Raw genomic sequence first — 19,899 nt, 5'->3', positions numbered from 1 at the left:
ACTTCCATCCCCTCCCACCTCCATCCCCCCCCACCTCCATCCCCTCCCACCTCTGCTCCCTAGGCCCATTGCAGGGCCAGGCCAGTGCCAGCCCTACCTCACGTTGTCATGCCGCTGGATGTAGATCTTGTGGAAAATCCTCTCGGGGGGCTTCAGGAAGTCCTCCTTCATCTCCATGGCGACGTTCCGGGGCAGGAGACTCATGAGCAGCCGCTCCTGGACAGGAGAGACAGGCCCACGTGACACGCAGCCTCCCTCCATGATTCCTTGACACACCCACCCCAGTGACCTTGGTGCCAGAAGCTGCCCTCCACGAGGGGCCTCGGACCCTCCTCACACGTGCCGGCACGTGGTCCAGTCCCACGGACCCTCCCAGCCCCAGGTGGGTCGTAAGCAGGTCTGGACTGTCACCGCACAGGTAACCCGCGCCCAGAGCACTGCGCAGGCACCAGCATCGCCTCCAGAACACCCGGCTCGCCCGTGCGCCCCAGCTTCAGTGAGCAGCGGGTCACAGGGAGGGAGTGTCGCTGCCGCCGAGCAGACCTGTCCAACGCGGCCCCAACAGGGACCTCGAGGTGGGCTACGAAAGCACCTGTGCCCCAACAGACAGGGGCCCATGTTCACACAGAGATGAGTAGCTTTGGACACACTGTGGCATTTCCTCCCAGTCTTGTCTTCTGATTTCCCCCTGATCTGCAGGAGACAAACATTTCCTCCCTGCACCGTCCCCACCAGAGGATGGAGCAAACGTCTGGGCTTATCCACAGGAGCCGTGCCCCCCTGGGTACGCTGTCGCCCTTCCGGGACCTCGGTTTCCTCCTCTGGCATCCACCCCTCCTCCTCCTGGTGGATCCGCCCCTGGCCTCAGACCCACTGGCCACACTGTATCTGAGAAACCGTGCTCTAGACACTTGGAGTGAGGCCCCACTCCTCCCACAATCCCTTTCACAGCCCCTCCCTCCCACTCTGCTTCAGAAAGAAAACAGAAGAACGGAATTTAGATCCTGCTTGGAATCAGGTAGGACATCCTACTTACAAGGGTGAACATGGGGCAGGGAGGGGGCACAAGAAGCCCCTCCCTCCCTCCAGCAGCCCCCAGGCTGAGCCCACAGCCCCTCGGCCTCGGCCTGTCCAGTCAATGGAGGAGGCTCCGACGGGGCCACATGGGTGCCTGGCATCGCCCACCCGGAGCAGGGTCTGGGTGCAGCCACCAGGCCCTGAGACCCTCCTAGACCGCAGGTCCACCCTGCAGTGTGAGGCCACATCCCTGACCGGGAGCAGACGCTCCTCTGCGTGACACCCTCTGAAGGACAATCAGAGCAGCAGTAAAATGGACAACAGTCACAGAGCCTAAAAGCCCAGCCCGCCTCCCGGCCTGGGGTGTGGGTGTCAGGGCTTCATCACCTTGGCTCCAGGTGACACATTTATTTTAAGATGGGAGAATGTATCTGATGCACTGGAAGAGTCTCCCCAGGCGACGCATCCCCACATACACTTCTGAGGAGGGAGGCCACGCCCAGGCCCGCCAGACGCCACATGGAGCGGAGCGTGTTTGCCCAGGCAAGCCAGGCTGTGGCCGGGGCCCTGGGTCCTGAGCGAGGCCGGTATCTATGCTGGAGGCCCCACCCACTGTGGTCCCCACGCGGTTCCAGGCTGGACAGACCTCCACACTCAGGAGGGACATCGCAAGAGCACAGCTGTCCATGGCCACACGGGGAGAGGACCCTCTGAGACAGAAGTGCCAGTCTGAGCGTGTGTTCGGGGAGAGCCTCAGGGACAGAAAGCCCCACTGCCCAGGGCACGGGAGCGGGTGTGTGACCTGAGCCTGCATGGGAGGACGTCGGCCATTCCTTAGCAGAGGGGCCTCTGGGGACAAGCCCGAGCAAGGCCCATGGAGAGGAGCCTCTGCAGGTGGCCGGCTGTCCTGAGGTGGAGGGAACTCGGCAGGGGGCTCACTCGGGCCACCATCAAAGGACCACCTGGAAGCTTCCAGAGACTGTCACCGCCCTGAGATGCAAGGCAGGAAAACAAAAGCAGCTGGACGACAGGGCAGGCCACCCAGGAAGGGCCCTGGGAACACACAGGGTAGCTATGCCCTCTCCCGCAGTCCCAGTGTCGTGGGCGTCTACAACCCTGGGCTCCTGCACCCCAGAGCCCCGCACAGAGGTGTCGGGGAAAAGGCGAGTCCCAGGGCCTGCAAGACAGCTGCCTGGCCTCACATCCTGGCTCTGCCTCTCAGAGCAGTTAGTCAAGCTCCGTCACAATCCCATCCCGTCTGTCAGGGCGAAAATCACACCAACTTCCTCAGCAGGGCGTTCTGAGAAGGGGACGAACATCTCAGGCCCTGGCTGACCCTCCGGGGTCCCTACTTGGTCCCTACCACGCCTCCCAGCACCTCCAGTGACAGCTCTTCACGGCTTCGCTCTCTTGTCTCCTGCAACTTTGAAATCTGTCACCTGCACCTGGAAAACCAGTCAGGTGCTGCTCAAGCCAAATCAAACAAGCGAAACTGTGCCTCCCCGGCGCCCGCCTCACTCCTTCCTGCACCGTCAGTGATCTGCAAATGCCCCGTCTCACAGCCTCGGAACCGACCGCTCTCCCTGAGGGAGCCACAGCCTCCCCCCGGGGGCCCCTGCTGAAGGGAGCCCGCCCCACTCTTGGTCTCTCCATCACCTCGGCTGCCCGGCACCATCTGGAGTTAGAACAGGGAAACCGAGGCAGCCACCAGGAGGGAAGGAAGGACTGAAAAGGCAGAGGGACGCTGACCGGCCCCAGACTCAAGAGGTGATGAAGAGGCAGGTGCCAATCCCAGAGGACAGAGGAGAAGGCTGCTGGTGGCCCAGGTGTGCACACCCAGCGCAGCGAGGGGCGCCGGACGGATGGCCGCGGCAGAGTCAGTGCTGTCCCCAGATCCCTTCTCCACCACCAGCACCACAATCCAGCCCCTTATTCTCACTGGGGGACTTGGAGACCTGGAGTGAAGACTACATTGCCCAGCTTCTTGTGCAGCTAGATGTGGCCAAGGAGATAGGAGTTGAAGGGTCATGTGGAAGCTTCTGGAATATTCCCTAAGGACAGCTTGTTCTTCTTCCCTCTTCTCTGCTGCTGCTGGGGATACAGTCGTGATGGCTGGATCTATACCGACCATCGTTGTTCAGGAGGATGAAGACCACACACCAGCGATGGCAGAGACCATTTAACTGGATGGAGACTGGGTTGTGAGGGCTACACGGATCAGATCTGCCACATCAGCCATAAAGTGCCTGCCCTGGAATACGTATGTTAAGAGACGAGAGTTATCTCACTTGGATAAGCCACTGTCATACGAAGTTCCTAACTGCAGGTTATATTTCTGACCAAGGGCTCAGCATTAACTCCATCCACAAGATTAGTGATAGTGCCTAAAGCCAACACACATTAATAATCAAGACTAGAGAGAAGCACACAACCTCTCCCACAGGGAGCAAAGCAGCCATGTGAAAAGATCAAGCACCCATCCCTGATTAAAAAAAACAAAACAAAACCCAGCAAACAACCTAAGACAAAGTAGCTCACTGACATCATAAAGATAAGACCTGAAATCCACATCCAATTCCAAACACAGCCCTAAAACCTCAGGCAGCAATGAAACATTCATTACATTAGGAGCAGACAGCTACGCTAATGAGTTCTAACCAGTGAAATAAGATACAAAGCCAGAAATCCAAGGGACAAATTTATGAATATGGATCATATAAAATATCCCAGCGTCCTATGAAGGCTATATGAAAACCTCAGTGTTTTTCTTGATTATCAAAATGGGACTTAAACGTATTATCCTTAATAATCATTAGATATTTAAACAACAATTGTGAGGACTCTGCTTCCGGAAAGATAGAGATGCACTTTTCCCTGTTCCCCCCACTAAGTACACCAAAAGTCCGGGACATTACACATAAAACAGTCATCCAAGGCTCTGAAAGGCAGAGAGGAGGCGGCAGAAACCTCAGGACCGGGGATGGCATGGAGATAAGTCCTTGGACTTTCTTTTTGCCTCACGTAACCCAGACTGAGTGCTGGACGTGTGGGTGGCCCAGAGATGCCGACGGCATGGCAGTAAGCTCCAACAAAAGTCGGCTCTCTCTAATCAAAGGATCAGGATAGGGGCAGCCTTGTGAGAAAACTGCTACACAAGAACGGTCCCACTCCAGGCACACCTCCAAAAAAACTCTGCAAACCTCCACCCTCCCCAGGCTGGGAGGAAGCACCAACCCCAGGCTGGGGTGTCAGAGAGGCCATGCAGGGACCCCTGCCTTTGGCCTCCCCCATCTGGTAACACGCGGCACACCTCCCACACTGTTCCACATAGTCAGTGAAGACCAAAGGCTTTCCTGCTCCTTCCAAGTCAGAAGCCAGAACTCTCTCCTGCACAGCAGTAAGGAGGTATCCCCACCCCCACGAACCCCAACCGAGGCCCAGTGTGGAGCATGGACTTACACCCCCACTAGGAAGTACTGGGGTGGTGGTCCCCACTTTCAAAGAAGACACAGAGTCGCATAGGTGATACCCCAACTGTCCAGGTTCCGATCAGAAATCACTCATCATACAAAGAACCAGGACAATCTCAACGAATGAAGATAATCAACAGACACCGACACCAAACGACAGAATAATCAGAATAACTACCAAGATTTTAAAGCAGTCAACATCCTAAGAATGATTCAGTGAACAACTACAAACATGTCTGAAAAGGCGAAAAAACAGAAACTCTCAGCAAAGAAATAGAAGACACAAAAAAAGAATCAAATGGAAATTTTAGAACTGGAAAAAAATCTGAAATAAAAAGCTCAACAGATGGGAACAACAACAGAATGGGGAGGACAGGGGAAAAGCTCAGTGAACTTGAAGACAAAACAGCAGAAATTAACCAAACTGAAAAACAGACTGGAAAAATAATAGAAGAAACAACCCAGACGTCCATCAACGGATGGATGGATAAACAGCGTGGTCCATCCACACAGTGGAATACTATTCAGCTATAACAGGAATGAAGCACTGACCCATGCTACAACATGGATGCACCCTGAGAACAGTATGCACAGTGAAAGAAGCCAGACACAAAAGGCCACATACTGTGTGACTCCATTTCTTGCTACATGAAATGTCCTGAGCAGGCAAACCTACAGAGACAGAACATAGATTAGTGGCGTCTAGGTCTGGGAAGAGTGGATGGGGGGTGACCACGAATGGGTACAGGTTTCTTTTTGGGGCAATGAAAATATTCAAAAATTAGATTATTGTGATGGTTACACACTCAAAATATCAAAAAAACCATTTAGTTGTTTTGAACTTTACATTGAACTTAATAGTACTGATACATAAACTGTAGATCAATAGGCTTTTTTAAATTAAAAATAAATAACAACTATAGTGGTTTCAAAAGACGCTGTGAATGAGTCAGACCTCTTTAAAAATCCATCCTACATCAATGAAAAGGAAATTTGCTTCCTGTTGATAAACTTCCTCACAATGGGAAATCAAAATTGTCCCATTTACCTTGTTAGGATGACAACTGAAGATGTGCTTTGCAAACAGCTGTAGGTAATTTTAGAATTACGACTTAATAATGGTATTTGAGGAATATCAGGGCCTTTGGAGCAGTGGCCTGTGCAGTCAGGGCAAGGACGCTGATCTCAGGGGTAGGACCTTGCAAGCCCAGGCTCCCTGGCTGGGCTATGGGGAATGGCAGGAAAGGAGGCCCCCAAGGAGCTGAGGGGTGACCTTCAGAGGCCTCTCACCCCCTTCCCTAGGATCACCAGCTCTGATAGGCTCAGACCTAAGGGTTAGACCCCGGTGGGGAGCTGTGCTCACCTAAGGCTCCCAGGAGGTCCCTGCCCCCCAGTGGAGCAGCCCTTCCAGCTCTACCCCAACTCTCACCAAGCTGAAGGAAGACAGAGCTGCAGCTTTTACCAACCTGCCGGCCCTGACTGGAAAGTAATACCTGTGCGCCCCACCCCCATTCGCTTTATGAATGCCACCCACTGCTCCCCATCTCCCAGCCCCTACCTGGCAAACTCCTACACATCCTTCAAAGCCCCAACCAAATACTCTTCTAGTGCACGTCCCACCCCCCCACACACATAGCATGCCCCTCGGACACGCCCATCCTCCAGCTGGGCCTCCCCACAGGGGCCAACTGCTACTGCTCTCTGTCTCCCATCCAGTTACACCACATCTTGCTGAGACCAGGTTCCCTCCATCCCAGGGTCTCCAGAGCCGTGGGCCAAGCATTCAGATGTGCAGAGTCATGAATGACTACCCCCACAGGGATTCCAGCTGGGCCTCTCCCAACCCACTCAGGCACCAAGAGGCAAAGGGCCTCGGGGCTGACACCACTCATGAACGCAAGACTGAGGACACAGGGGCTGCTCCCCTGCATGTCAGTCTGAGCTGCATAACTGAGATTCTGGAATCCTAGCTCCATCCTCCAGAATCATGAGCAAGGTTAACCTGCACTCAAGAGGAGTTTCTGTCCTATGGATGATCAGCTTGGAAAGGTGTTTTCCTTCGAAGTTTGTAGGACTCAGCTGTCAAACCACTGGGGCCTGGTGATGACCTTTTGGCAAACTTTTCATTACTGAGTCAATCGTTTTAATGATCATAGGATGTTTCAGGCTTTCTTTTTCTTCTAGAATCAGTTTTAGTAACTAACACCATTCTGGGAATTTGTCCATTTTGTCTAAGTTTTCAAATATTCTGGCACAAAAAAAAAAAAAAAAAAAAAAAAAAAAAAAAAAAAAAAAAAAAAAAAAAAAAAAAAAAAAAAAAAAAAAAAAAAAAAAAAAAAAAAAAAAAAAAAAAAAAAAAAAACCTCTTAGTATTTCCCTCTCATCTATTTTTAACCTGGCTTTATCCCTACGGCGTGTGCTTTCCCATCCCGGATCATCTTGTATCTGCTCTTTCTTCTTGGCCAGTCTCTCTAAAGTTTTTCTGTGTCAAAGAACGAATTTTTGATGCTTTTGTCTGAAACTGAAAGAGTCCTGTTAAAAGACCCCTCACAGCCCTCTGGAATACTTTAACCCAGATATCAATCAACCCAAAACATCTGTGTGAGCCTTTTTTTTTTGTGGCTGAAGAGACACGAGGATGTAAAGGGAGAAAGCAGGCCACAGCTGGTTTGGGGGGGATTCTGGGCTTTGGCCTCTGCTCTCCTCACTCTGCCACCAACGGCTTTGTCACTTGCGTTACTGGCCTTCCCACATCATTTAAATTCTCCGAGCCAGCCCCAGTTCTCGGATTTACAAAACGGAACAAAGTTTTTACATGCTTAACTGCAACACAGGGGCCTGAAATTAGTTTTAAAGATCTAAGAACTCAGAGGAGAGAACACCTTCCGATCAAGCACATTCCTCTCTTCTGCCACAACCCCGTGGGACAGGACAGAGTCGGGCAGCCCTGCGTAGGGGCCGCTGTCTGTTTTGATTTGGTGGGAGGAGGGGTCGCTGACAACTCAAGTAGCTTTTTCAAAATATAGCTGAGAACCTTCTAGAAGTAGAGTGAGTCCAATGAAGCAGACAGGTCCCCTGCCTATCCTCTCCAGCCCCTCTGGTTCTGCGGGCTGCCCTGAGGAGGACAGAACGCTTCTAATATTCCCACTTGTGAAAACGCTGGAGGAAACCCTGCTCTTGGAGACTGGTCTGGGGAGACCATGCCTGTCCGTGTCTGCAGGGAGCAGGGCAGGAGATAAAGAAACACTCAGACTTTGTAGCCAAAGCAGTTGGACTTTCTTTTAAAATAGCAACTGCAGGGCTATTGGTCCTAAACCATATAGGAGGGGAGGAGATGCTCCCGATTTCTGGCGCAATTATCACCGTCTTCTCAGTGTTGCTGCAAAGATCAGTGATTACAGGCACGGAATGCCCACGGGTCCTTCCTGGCTGCAGGCGGGTGAGAGGTAAGAGCTCACAGTGGCATCCTTACCTAAGACAGTCAGAGACTCTTCCCAAGGTTTGAGGTGAAGCGCACCCTAAAATCTACGTAACTGAATCACTTTGCTGTACACCTGAAAGTAACACAGTACTGTAAACCAATTATACTTCAATAAAAAGAACAAGCAACCGATCAACCTGGGCGAGAACAACGCTGGCATCAGATTTGTACAGAGTGGGGAAGGGCCTGCGAATCCCGTCTAAGTTACTGCCCGGGATTCTGCAGTGGGAGCCATGCTTCTCAACAGTTTCCATCTGCTGATTCCTGTCCCGGAACAAAAGAGTCCAGCAGCTGGGCCAGGCGAGGGTTCTAAGGTTGCGTGTCTGCATTTCACAGCAGGTCCCTCACTCGCCCCTCCCGCAAACCCTGGCCGGCCAGTTGTGGCCACACAAACGCAGGCCTGTCCTGCAAGTGCATCCCAGAGAGAGGACGTCTCGGGGGGCTCCGGAGAAACGCCTGCTTCGGGCCATGAAGCACAATCTTCTCCTGCCTGCCGAAGCCTCCTCGGCATACCTGGGTGGACACTCATCCGGGGAGAGAGGAAAGAACAACCTGCCAGGCTTCTAGGGCAAGTCCCACCTCCGCACCGACCCCCCCAACCTGCGTCTCACCATCTCTCTGTCCTGCTCAGACACATCAGGGGCCCCACGCACGGTCCGGTGCGCCACCTTCCACAGAGGGCAGAGCCCTGCCTCCCTCTCACCTTCTCCCATTTCCTTCCAGCTGAGGCCACAACAAACTACACGCCGCCCCTCGACCACCAAGCACATGCCCCACCCCGTCTCACGCTCATGCGCCTCCCTGACTCGGCCTTGCTCGAGGACCCCACTCCCAGCCCCTGCAGCCCAAACCCGGCATCTCCCTGCCTCCCCCGAGAAGCCAGTGGGGTACACCTGCCGCCACACAGTGGTCCTTCTGGAGCTGGACACCCCCTCACCCCCTCCCAGAACTGGGCCATGTCCCGAGCATCCTCTCCCAGAACAAGGATGCATCACCCAGAACCCCTATCCAGAACCAGGGTGCATCCACCAATATCCCCTCACATCACCTAGGGTGCCACCTTACTGGGTCAGGGCCTGGAGAAGACTCTGAAAGCGGCTATGGGACTGGATTGCTCTGTTACTTGAGTTGAAGCATGAAAACACAGATAAGCCCGTATGGTCAGGGCGTCCCTCACCTGCAACTCAGGGGGCTACGGTTTTCACACTGACACACAGGTGTGAGTTGGGCAGAGCTGCCTGGCCACCTGCAGGCTCCCCTGGCCTGGCCAGGCCGTCCCCTGATAGGCTTTGATGTACCGAATGCCTACTGGTGCTTGAGAGCCCTGAAGCGGTGGCTGAGCCCCATCTGAGCCCGAGTGCTTGCCTTCTGCCCCCCAAAGAGACAGGGCTCCCTGAGCTAAAAACAGGCGTCCCAGCCAGAGGCAGGGGGTAACCTGAGTGCCAGGGACAAGGCCTCCCAGGGAGAGAGTCGTCCTGTGATACGACCCGTGGGTTCCAATCAAAACAATATAGCAAGTCAGGATACTGCCTCACCCCCTCTCAGGACCAGCCAAGGGAACTCAGGGGGTGACCCATCCGCTCTTCTGTATTTCATGTGCTCAGCTTTCCCAGCAACAGATGAAACCACAGAGGAAAATGATTGATACGCTGGAATATGCGAAAGATTTGAGTTTTTACACAAAGAAAAGCAAAGCTAGAGGAACAGACTTGGGGAACACCAGTCTTTCCCGAGTGAGTGGCTCGTTCAAACCCACAGGAAAGTCAGAGCATGAATGGGCAGAGGATCAGAACACGCGCTCCACAGAGAAATACAACCGGTAAGCACGCATAGAAAAGTGGCCACCGCACAAGGAACCGAACTGAATAAACGGGGGGTACCGAGTTCTAACAGGAAGAGAGGAGGGAAGGAGGGACGGAGGGAGGGAGAAAGTGGGTCACGTGCCAACACTGGGGATACACACCAGAACCCTGAACGCTGGGCCCACCCCAGCTTTCCCAGCCATGGGACTGGGCAGGCCTGAGAATCTGAATTTCTGGCAGGCTCCCTCTGACGCCAGCCCTGTCGGCCCCAGGACCCCACTCAACCACTGCTACCCAGAGCTGGGTGTAACTAAGTATTACTTATAAGATAAAATGAAGCACAACGTGGTTTGGAAAATACCTAGGACACGGAGAGAAATGACGCTGTAATATTTGCACTCCTGAGAATGTAACCAAGGATACTTCAAGTCTATATGAATAAAGATGCTTATGAGAAAGAAACATTTTTAAAAACATGGTGTCTAAAAGTCAGGTTCGGAGACCTGCATGAAGGCGAGGAAGCAGCAGCTGTCTTAGGTTACCTTTAGGGCACCAGTGGACACAGCTGTGGGAAATGTTAAGTCAAAATGCAGAAAATAAAATTATGTATACACCAAAACGACAAAGATGAGGGGAGAGAATGTGCATAAGGACGGAAACTTGAAAATACAGAGTACTCAGCTGGGTTGATGGGATTGGGTGACATTTACCATTTTGCAGATTTCCTGCTTAAGAACATCAGGTCGGCGGTTAGAACTCAGACCCGTCGCTGAGCTTCCGAGAGTCTGGGCTTCCTCAGCCGTGGGACTGAGAAGCTCCTTGCTCTCGGAGCTGCAGAGAAGTGATACACTTACAGCAGCAAAGGCTAGGTTCACAGCAAGCATGAGTGCTTGCTCGGCCACTGTGTTCCCTGGACAGGAGTGTGCGTGCAGGGCGAGGGATGTGCACTTGCAGAACCCGCACATGCAGGCAGCAAGAGTGGCCACACCATGGCCAGCATCCTCGCCATCAACAGATGGGACCCACTGGAGGGACAGAGGGCACACCAAGCATTCGAAAATGTTTTAAGGGTAGATGCTAGGTAGTCTACAGGAAAGGCAGCAAGAGTTAGAAAAGAAATGCAAGACAGAACCAGAGAAAGTGGATCCAGAGAAAACCATAATTTGAAAAGATACATGCACCCCAATGTTCACAGCAGCACTATGTACAATAGCCAAGACATGGACGCAACCTAAGTGCCCCTTGATAGATGAATGGATAAAGAAGGTGCGGTACAGTTTCAAGATGGCAGAGTAGAAGGACGTCCACTCACTCCCTCTTGCGAGAGCACCGGAATCACAGCCAGCTGCTGAACAATCATCGACAGGAAGACACTGGAACTCACCAGAAATGATAGCCCACATCCAAAGACAAAGGAGAAGCTGCAATGAGATGGCAGGAGGGGCGCAATCACAGTAAAATCAAATCCCACAACTGCTGGGTGGGTGACTCACAAACTGGAGAACACTTACACCACAGAAGACCACCCACTGGAGTGAAGGTTCTGAGCCCCACGTCAGGCTTCCCAACCTGGGAGTCCAGCAAGGGGAGGAGGAATTCCCAGAGAATCAGACTTTGAAGGCTAGTGGGATTTGACTGCAGGACTTTGACACAACCAGGGGAAACAGAGACTCCACTCTTGGAGGGCACACACAAAGTAGTGTGTGCATAAGGACCCAGGGGAAGGAGGAGTGACCCCATAGGAGAATGAACCAGACCTACATGCTAGTGTTGGAGGGTCTTCTGCAGAGGCGGGGGGCGGCTGTGGCTCACCGTGGGGACAAGGACACTGGCAGCAGAAGTTCTGGGAAGTGCTCCTTGGCATGAGCCTTCCCAGAGTCTGCCATTAGCCCCACCAAAGGGCCTGTAGGGTCCAGTGCTGGGTCGCCTCAGGCCAAACACCAACAAGGAGGGAACTCAGCCCCACCCATCAGCAGACAAGCAGATTACAGTTTTACTGAGCTCAGCCCACCAGATCAACAGCCAGTTCTACCCACCACCAGTCCCTCCCATCAGGAAGCTTGCACAGGCCACTTAGATAGCCTCATCCACCAGAGGGCAGACAGCAGAAGCAAGAAGTACAATTCTGCAGCCTGTGTAATGAGAACCACACTCACAGAAATACAGACAAAAAGAAAAGGTAGAGGACTACGTACCTGATGAAGGAACAAGATGAAACCCCAGAAAAACAACGAAATGAAGTGGAGATAGGCAACATTCCAGAAAAAGAATTCAGAATAATGATAGTGAAGATGACCCAGGACCTAAGAAAAAGAATGGAGGCAAAGATCGAGAAGATGCAAGAAACGTTTAACAAAGACCTAGAAGAATTAAAGAACAAACAAACAGAGATGAACAATACAATAACTGAAATGAAAACAACACTAGAAAGAATCAACAGCAGGATAACTGAGGCAGAAGAACGGATAAGTGACCTGGAAGACAGAACGATGGAATTCACTGCTGTGGAACAGAATAAAGAAAAAAGAATAAAAAGGAATGAAGACAGCCTAAGAGACCTCTGGGACAACATTAAACACACCAACGTTCTCATTATAGGCATCCCAGAAGGAGAATAGAGAGAGAAAGGACCCAAGAAAATATTTGAAGAGATTATAGTCGAAAACTTCCCTAACATGGGAAAGGAAAGAGCCACCCAAGTCCAAGAAGCACAGAGAGTCCCAGGGAGGATAAACCCAAGGAGAAACACGCTGAGACATATAGTAATCAAATTGACAAAAATTAAACACAAAGAAAAATTATTAAAAGCACAAGGGAAAAATGACAAATAATATACAAAGGAACTCCCATAAGGTTAACAGCTGATTTCTCAGCAGAAACTCTAAAAACTAGGAGGGAGTGGCATGATATATTTAAAGTGATGAAAGGAAAGAAACTACAACCAAGGTTACTGTACCTGGCAAGGATCTCATTCACATTCAACAGAGGAATCAAAAGCTTTACAGACAAGCAAAAGCTAAAAGAATTCAGCATCACCAAACCAGCTCTACAACAAATGCTAAAGGAACTTCTCTAAGTGGGAAACACAAGAGAAGAAAAGGACCTACGAAAACAAACTCAGAACAATTAAGAAAATGGTATTAGAAATATAAATATCAATAATTACCTTAAATGTGAATGGATTAAATGCTCCAAACAAAAGACACAGGCTCGCTGAATGGATACAAAAACAAGACCCATCCATATGCTGTCTACAAGAGACCCACTTCAGACCTAGGGAAACAAACAGACTGAAAGTGAAGGGATGGAAAAGGATCTTCCATGCAAATGGAAATCAAAAGAAAGCTGGAGTAGCAATACTCATATCAGATAAAATAGACTTTAAAGTAAAGAATGTTATAAGACACAAGGAAGGACACTACATAATGATCAAGGGATCAATCCAAGAAGAAGATATAACAATTATAAATATATATGCACCCAACACAGGAGCACCTCAACACATAAGGCAACTGCTAACAGCTATAAAAGAGGAAATCGGCAGTAACACAATAATAGTGGGGGACTTTAACACCTCACTTACACGAATGGACAGATCATCCAGACAGAAAATTAATAAGGAAACACAAGCTTTAAATGACACAATAGACCGGATAGATTTAATTGATATTTATAGGACATTCCATCCAAAAGCAGCAGATTACACTTTCTTCTCAAGTGCACACAGAACATTCTCCAGGAGAGATCACATCTTGGGTCACAAATCAAGCCTCGGTAAATTTAAGAAAAATGAAATCATATCAAGCATCTTTTCCGACGACTACACTACGATATTAGAAATCAATTACAGGGGGAAAAAAAGGCTAAAAACACAAACGCATGGAGACTAAACAATACGTTACTAAATAACCAAGAGATCACTGAAGAAATCAAAGAGGAAGTCAAAGCATACCTAGAGACAAATGACAACGAAGACACGACGATCCAAAACCTATGGGATGCAGCAAAAGCAGTTCTAAGAGGGAATTTTATAGCAATACAATCCTACCTCAAGAAACAAGAAAAATCTCAAATAAACAATCTAACCTTACACCTAAAGGAACCAGAGAAAGAAGAACAAACAAAACGCAAAGTTAGTAGGAGGAAAGAAATCATAAAGATCAGAACAGAAATAAATGAAATAGAAACAAAGAAAACAATAGCAAAGATCAATAAAACTAAAAGCTGGTTCTTTGAGAAGATAAACAAAATTGATACACCTTTAGCCAAACTCGTCAAGAAAAAGAGGGAGAGGACTCAAATCAATAAAATTAGAAATGAAAAAGAAGTTACAACAAACACCGCAGAAATACAAAGCATCATAAGAGACTACAAGCAGCTCTATGCCAATAAAATGGACAACCTAGAAGAAATGGACAAATTCCTGGAAAGGTATAACCTTCCAAGACTGAACCAGGAAGTAATAGAAAATATGAACAGACCAATCACAAGTAATGACATTGAAACTGTGGTTAAAAATCTTCCAACAAACAGAAGTCCAGGACCAGATGGCTTCACAGGTGAATTCTATCAAACATTTAGAGAAGAGCTAACACCCACCCTTCTCAAACTCTTGAAAAAAACTGCAGAGGAAGGAACATTCCGAAACTCATTCTACGAGGTCACCATCACTCTGATACCAAAACCAGACAAAGATACTACAAAAAAAGAAAATTAGACACCAATATCACCAATGAATACAGAAGCAAAAATCCTCAACAAAATACTAGCAAACAGAATCCAACAACACATTAAAAGGATCTACACCATGATCAACTGGGATTTATCCCAGGGATGCAAGGATTCTTCAATATATGCAAATCAACCAATGTGATACACCATATTAACAAACTGAGGAATAAAAACCATATGATCATCTCAATAGATGCAGGAAAAGGTTTTGACAAAATTCAACACCCATTTATGATAAAAACTCTCCAGAAAGTGGGCACAGAGGGAACCGACCTCAACAAATAAAGGCCATATATGACAAAGCCACAGCAAACATCATTCTCAATTGGTGCAAAACTGAAAGCATTTCCTCTAAGATCAGGAACAAGACAAGGATGTCCCCTCTTGCCACTATTATTCAACAAAGTTTTGGAAGTCCTAGCTGGCCACGGCAATCAGAGAAGAAAAAGAAATAAAATAAATACAAATTGGGAAAGAAGTATAACTGTCACTGTTTGCAGATGACATGATACTATACATACTCTACATCCTAAAGATGCCACCAGAAAACTCCTAGAGCTAATCAATGAATTTGGTAAAGTTGCAGGATACAAAATTAATGCACAGAAATCTCTTGCATTCCTATACACTAACAACGAAAACAGACATTAAGGAAACAATCCCATTCACCACTGCAACAAAAAGAACAAAATACCTAGGAATAAACCTACCTAAGGAGGTAAAAGACCTGTACTCAGAAAACTATAAGACACTGATGAAAGAAATCAAAGATGACACAAACAGATGGAGAGAAATACCATGTTCGTCAATTGGAAGAATCAATATGGTGAAAATGACTATACTACCCAAAGCAATCTACAGATTCAATGCAATCCTTATCAAATTACCAACAGCAATTTTTACAGAACTAGAACAAAAAAATCTTAAAATCTGTACAGAGACAAAAACGACTCCAAATAGCCAAAGCAATCTTGAGGGAAAAAAAATGGAGCTGGAGGAATCAGACTCCCTGACTTCAGACTATACTACAAAGCTACAGTCATCAAGACAATATGGTACTGGCACAAAAACAGAAATATAGATCAATGGAACAGGATAGAAAGCTCAGAGATAAACCCACGCACCTATGGTCAAGTAATCTATGACAAAGGAGGCAAGGATATACAATGGAGAAAAGACAGGCTCTTCAATGAGTGGTGCTGGGAAAACTGGACAGGTACATGTAAAAGAATGAAATTAGAACACTCCCTAACATCATACATAAAAATAAACTCCAAATGGATTAAAGACCTAAATGTAAGACCGGACACTATAGAACCCTTAGAGGAAAACATAGGAAGAACACTCTTTGACATAAATCACAGCAAGATCTTTTTTGACCCACCTCCTAGAGTAATGGAAATTAAAACAAAAATAAACAAATGGGACCTAATGAAACTTAGAAGCTTTTGCACAGCAAAGGAAACTATAAACAAGACGAAAAGACAACCCTCAGAATGGGAGGAATCAAACGAATCAAAGGACAAAGGATTAATCTCCAAAATATATGAACAGCTCATGCAGCTCAATATTAAAAAAACAAACAAGCCAATCAAAGAATGGGCAGAAGCCCTAAATAGACATTTCTCCAAAGAAGACATACAGATGGCCAAGAGGCACATGAAAAGCTGCTCAACATCACTAATTATTAGAGAAATGCAAACCAAAACTACTATGAGTTATCACCTCACACCAGTTAGAATGGGCATCATATCAGAAAATCTACAAACAACAAATGCTGCAGAGGGTGTGGAGAAAAGGGAACCCTCTTGCACTGTTGGTGGGAATGTACATTGATACAGCCACTATGGACAACAGTATGGAGGTTCCTTAAAAAACTAAAAATAGACCCACCATATGACCCAGCAATCCCACTACTGGGCATATACGCAGGGAAAACCATAATTCAAAATGCACCCCAATGTTCACTGCAGTACTATTTACAATGGCCAGGTCATGGAAGCAACCTAAATGCCCATCGACAGATGAATGGATAAAGAAGATGTGGTACATATATACAATGGAATACTACTCAGCCATAAAAAGGAACGAAATTGGGTCATTTGTAGAGACGTGGATGGACCCAAGGACTGTCATACAGAGTGAAGTAAGTCAGAAAGAGAAAAACAAATATCAGATATTGACACATATATGTGGAATCTAGAAAACTGGTACAGATGAACCAGTTTGCAAGGCAGAAATAGAGACACAGAAGTAGAGAACAAACGTATGGTCACCAAGAGGTGAAAGCGGGGTGGGGGAGCGGGTGGTGGAGGTGGGATGAATTGGGAGATTGGGATTGACATGTATACAGTAATATGTATAAAATCGATAACTAACAAGAACCTTCTGTATAAAAAAATAAATTAATTAAATTAAATTTAAAAAAAAAAGATGTGGAACATATATACAATGGCCTATTACTCAGCCATAAAAAAGAATGAAGTAATGTCATTTGCAGCAACATGGCTGGACCTAGAGATTAGCATACTAAATCAGTCAGACAGAGAAAGACAAATATCACATGATATCACTTATATGTGGAATCTTAAAAAACAATACAAATGAACTTATTTACAAAACAGCAATAGACCCGCAGACAGAAAACAAACTTATGGTTACCAAAGGGGAAGGGGGGGGAGGGATAAACTGGGAGTTTGGGATTAACATATACACACTACTATATATAAAACAGATAATCAACAAGGACCTAACGTAAAGCACAGGGAACTCTACTCAATATTTTATAATGACCTATGTGGAAAACGAATCTGAAAAAAGTAGATATATATGTATGTATAAGTGACTCACTTTGCTGTACACCTGAAACTAGCACAACATTGTAAAATCAACTACACTTCAATAAAAATAAATACTTTTTCTTAAGAAAGTGATTTTTTGAGGAAAGTGGGAAATGAAGATATTTGAAAGGAGATGGAGAGGAGAGAAAAATAGAGAGAAAGCAAAGGAAGATTCAGAAACACACAAGAATGGCCCTCACGTCGATTTTTCCAGTGCTTCAGGCGATGTATTTAAGGGGACAGGACTCTGAAGAGTCACTTCTGGGATCCCGTGGAGGTGATGAACGTAATAAGGGCACCAAGCTCAAGGGCCTCTTAGCACCGAAGACTCCCCATCAGCGCCGATGATGCTGGCGTGGGAAAACGTTCAGTGCACAGCCCCAGGAGACGTGTTCTTTATACTTGTGCATGTGTGTGCCAGCACACTTATACACACACACATCCACATGCGCACATACGCACACACACCCACAAGCGCACACACGTGCACACGGTGTGTACGGAGACATATAGGCATGCACACACGCAGTCCACGTGAATGCAAATCCACACACATGTATATACCCACACACAGACATGCACACACATACACATATACGCACATATACATTTAAACACACGCCCCACACATCCACAAACACACACGTGTACAGACACATACAAATGTGCACATGCATGTGCATACAACACACACATGCCCACATGCACATCACAAGAGTGCACACAGCCTCACAGACACATATCTCCCACACACATACACCACCCACAGACAAAGCCACCCACTGATCCACACACATGATCTAAACATACATACGCCATCTACTTCTAAGTGATATCCAACTTTTACTGTAAATACTAGGCATCATTATAATACCTATAAATGGAAATGTGTGTGTGCATTTTTAAATGTACAGTCTGTACTTAATGCCTTGGACTTACAATAAAAATAGCATCTCGTTTATAAACCCATCCCATCCACCCTACGCCGGGAAAACAAGCCTCCGCCATCAGCACTTTGGTAAAGCATAGGAGTCCGGGTGCTCCCAGCTAAAGGCCTCGCCCAGGGCTCTTGGAGCATCCTTGTGGCCCCAGGACAGCAGTAGAGGAAACGCCGCCGAGAGGGGTGAGCCCGGGACATGCAGGTGACGGTAGCTGGGGCAGTGGGAACCCACCCGGCTCCCTCCAAGCCTTTAGATCACAGGCGACAGTGCAGCTGCCCCAGCAGGCCTGGTGGGAGCCGGGCAGGGTGCTCTGCAGCCTCAGGCCAAGCTGCGGGTGTGAGGCTCACATGGTGACCATCACTTCCTAGCAACTCAGCGCCTTCCAGCGGCACCAAGGCCAGCTCTCCTCTGCCTCCACTGAGGCCTGCAAAGCCTCCTGGGCGTCTCGTCCACAGCCCCGTGCCTCATTTCACCAACAGGTAAACCGGGGCCCAGGGATGACCACGGGTGGCAGTTCTGCCTCTGCTCCCACGGTGCTCCTCCGCAGCTGTCCCCTCTCCTCCGACCGGCCGAGGGGACTGGTCCACAGAGACAGAGAGGCCAGCGGGGGCCTGAGGCCCCTACCCGACTCCCAGGCGGGCCAGGCTGGGCCTCACTCCCAGTGCCCTTGGTGAGAAGGCTGTGCGGCTCCATGCCCCCCGCCCCGGGCCCCCCATGTCCCTCGGGGTGAGACCCCGGGTACTGACCTGCTTCTCATTCTCATCCTCCAGCCTCAGCCGGTCCTCGATGCAGTTCCGGGCCTGCAGGAAGGCCTTCCTCTGGGAGCGCTCAGCCAGGATCCTCACGAAGACCCCGTACATGTTCACGCCAAGGAAGAGCAGGGCGTTGGCACCGAGCTGGAGGGGAGAGAACATTGCAGAGGGCTACACACAGGGCCCAGCTCAGCAGAGGCTCCTACGCGTCCTCCGACCACCAGCCCATGAAATGACCACGCCAGCCAGACCCACAGTGCCAAGCCAGTTTCACATGGCCTCGAGCCAGGTCTCACCCCTCACCCTGTGCAGGGGTCACCTGTGCTATAAGCTTGTCACGTAACGGAACAGTAGGAAAGGACGCAAGGTGTGTCCCCCGAAATTCACGTGGAAGTCCTCACCCCTAACCCCCCAGCGTGGGCCTATATTTGGAGACAGGGTCCCTCAAGAGGTAATCAAGTTAAAATGAGGCCATTAGGCTGGGCCCTAATCCAACATGACTGGTGTCCCTATAAGAAGAGGAGATCAGGACACAGACACGCACAGAGGGAAGACAGGACACAGGGAGAAGACGGCCGTCGATATGCCAAGAAGAAAGGTTTCGGGAGAAACCAGCCTCCAGAACTGTGAGAAGTAATGTCTGTTGTTTGAGCCACTGGGCACTTTGTTACAACAGCCCGAGGAAACCATTACACCCAGAAGTTTTGAACGTGAAGACAGAGTGGTTATTCCCACAAAGGCAACATGCAAGGCTCTGGAGAGAAGCAGTGAAGGAGAGTTGATTCAAAACAAAAAAGAGGGCCTCCCCGGCGGCGCAGTGGCTGAGAGCCCGCCTGCCGATGCAGGGGACGCGGCTTCGTGCCCC

General features: G+C 48.7%; 1 protein-coding gene across 1 annotated transcript in view; it reads right to left on the bottom strand.

Moving 5' to 3' along the window:
- Positions 1-19,899, bottom strand: part of ADCY1 (adenylate cyclase 1) — a 127,194-nt gene that overhangs the window by 86,579 nt on the left and 20,716 nt on the right. Inside the window, exons 2-3 of the mRNA XM_007447025.1 lie at positions 19,029-19,178; positions 98-216 (exon numbers count right to left, since the gene is read on the bottom strand). Coding sequence (XP_007447087.1) covers positions 98-216; positions 19,029-19,178 — 269 coding nt within the window. The remainder of the gene's footprint in view (positions 1-97; positions 217-19,028; positions 19,179-19,899) is intronic.

The sequence above is a fragment of the Lipotes vexillifer genome, unplaced genomic scaffold (assembly GCF_000442215.2).
Source record: "Lipotes vexillifer unplaced genomic scaffold, Lipotes_vexillifer_v1.1 scaffold1359, whole genome shotgun sequence".
In the NCBI taxonomy this organism is placed as follows: Eukaryota; Metazoa; Chordata; class Mammalia; order Artiodactyla; family Lipotidae; genus Lipotes; species Lipotes vexillifer.
The sequence above is the reverse complement of the archived record's forward strand: the minus strand, read 5'-3'. Positions and strand labels throughout refer to the sequence as shown.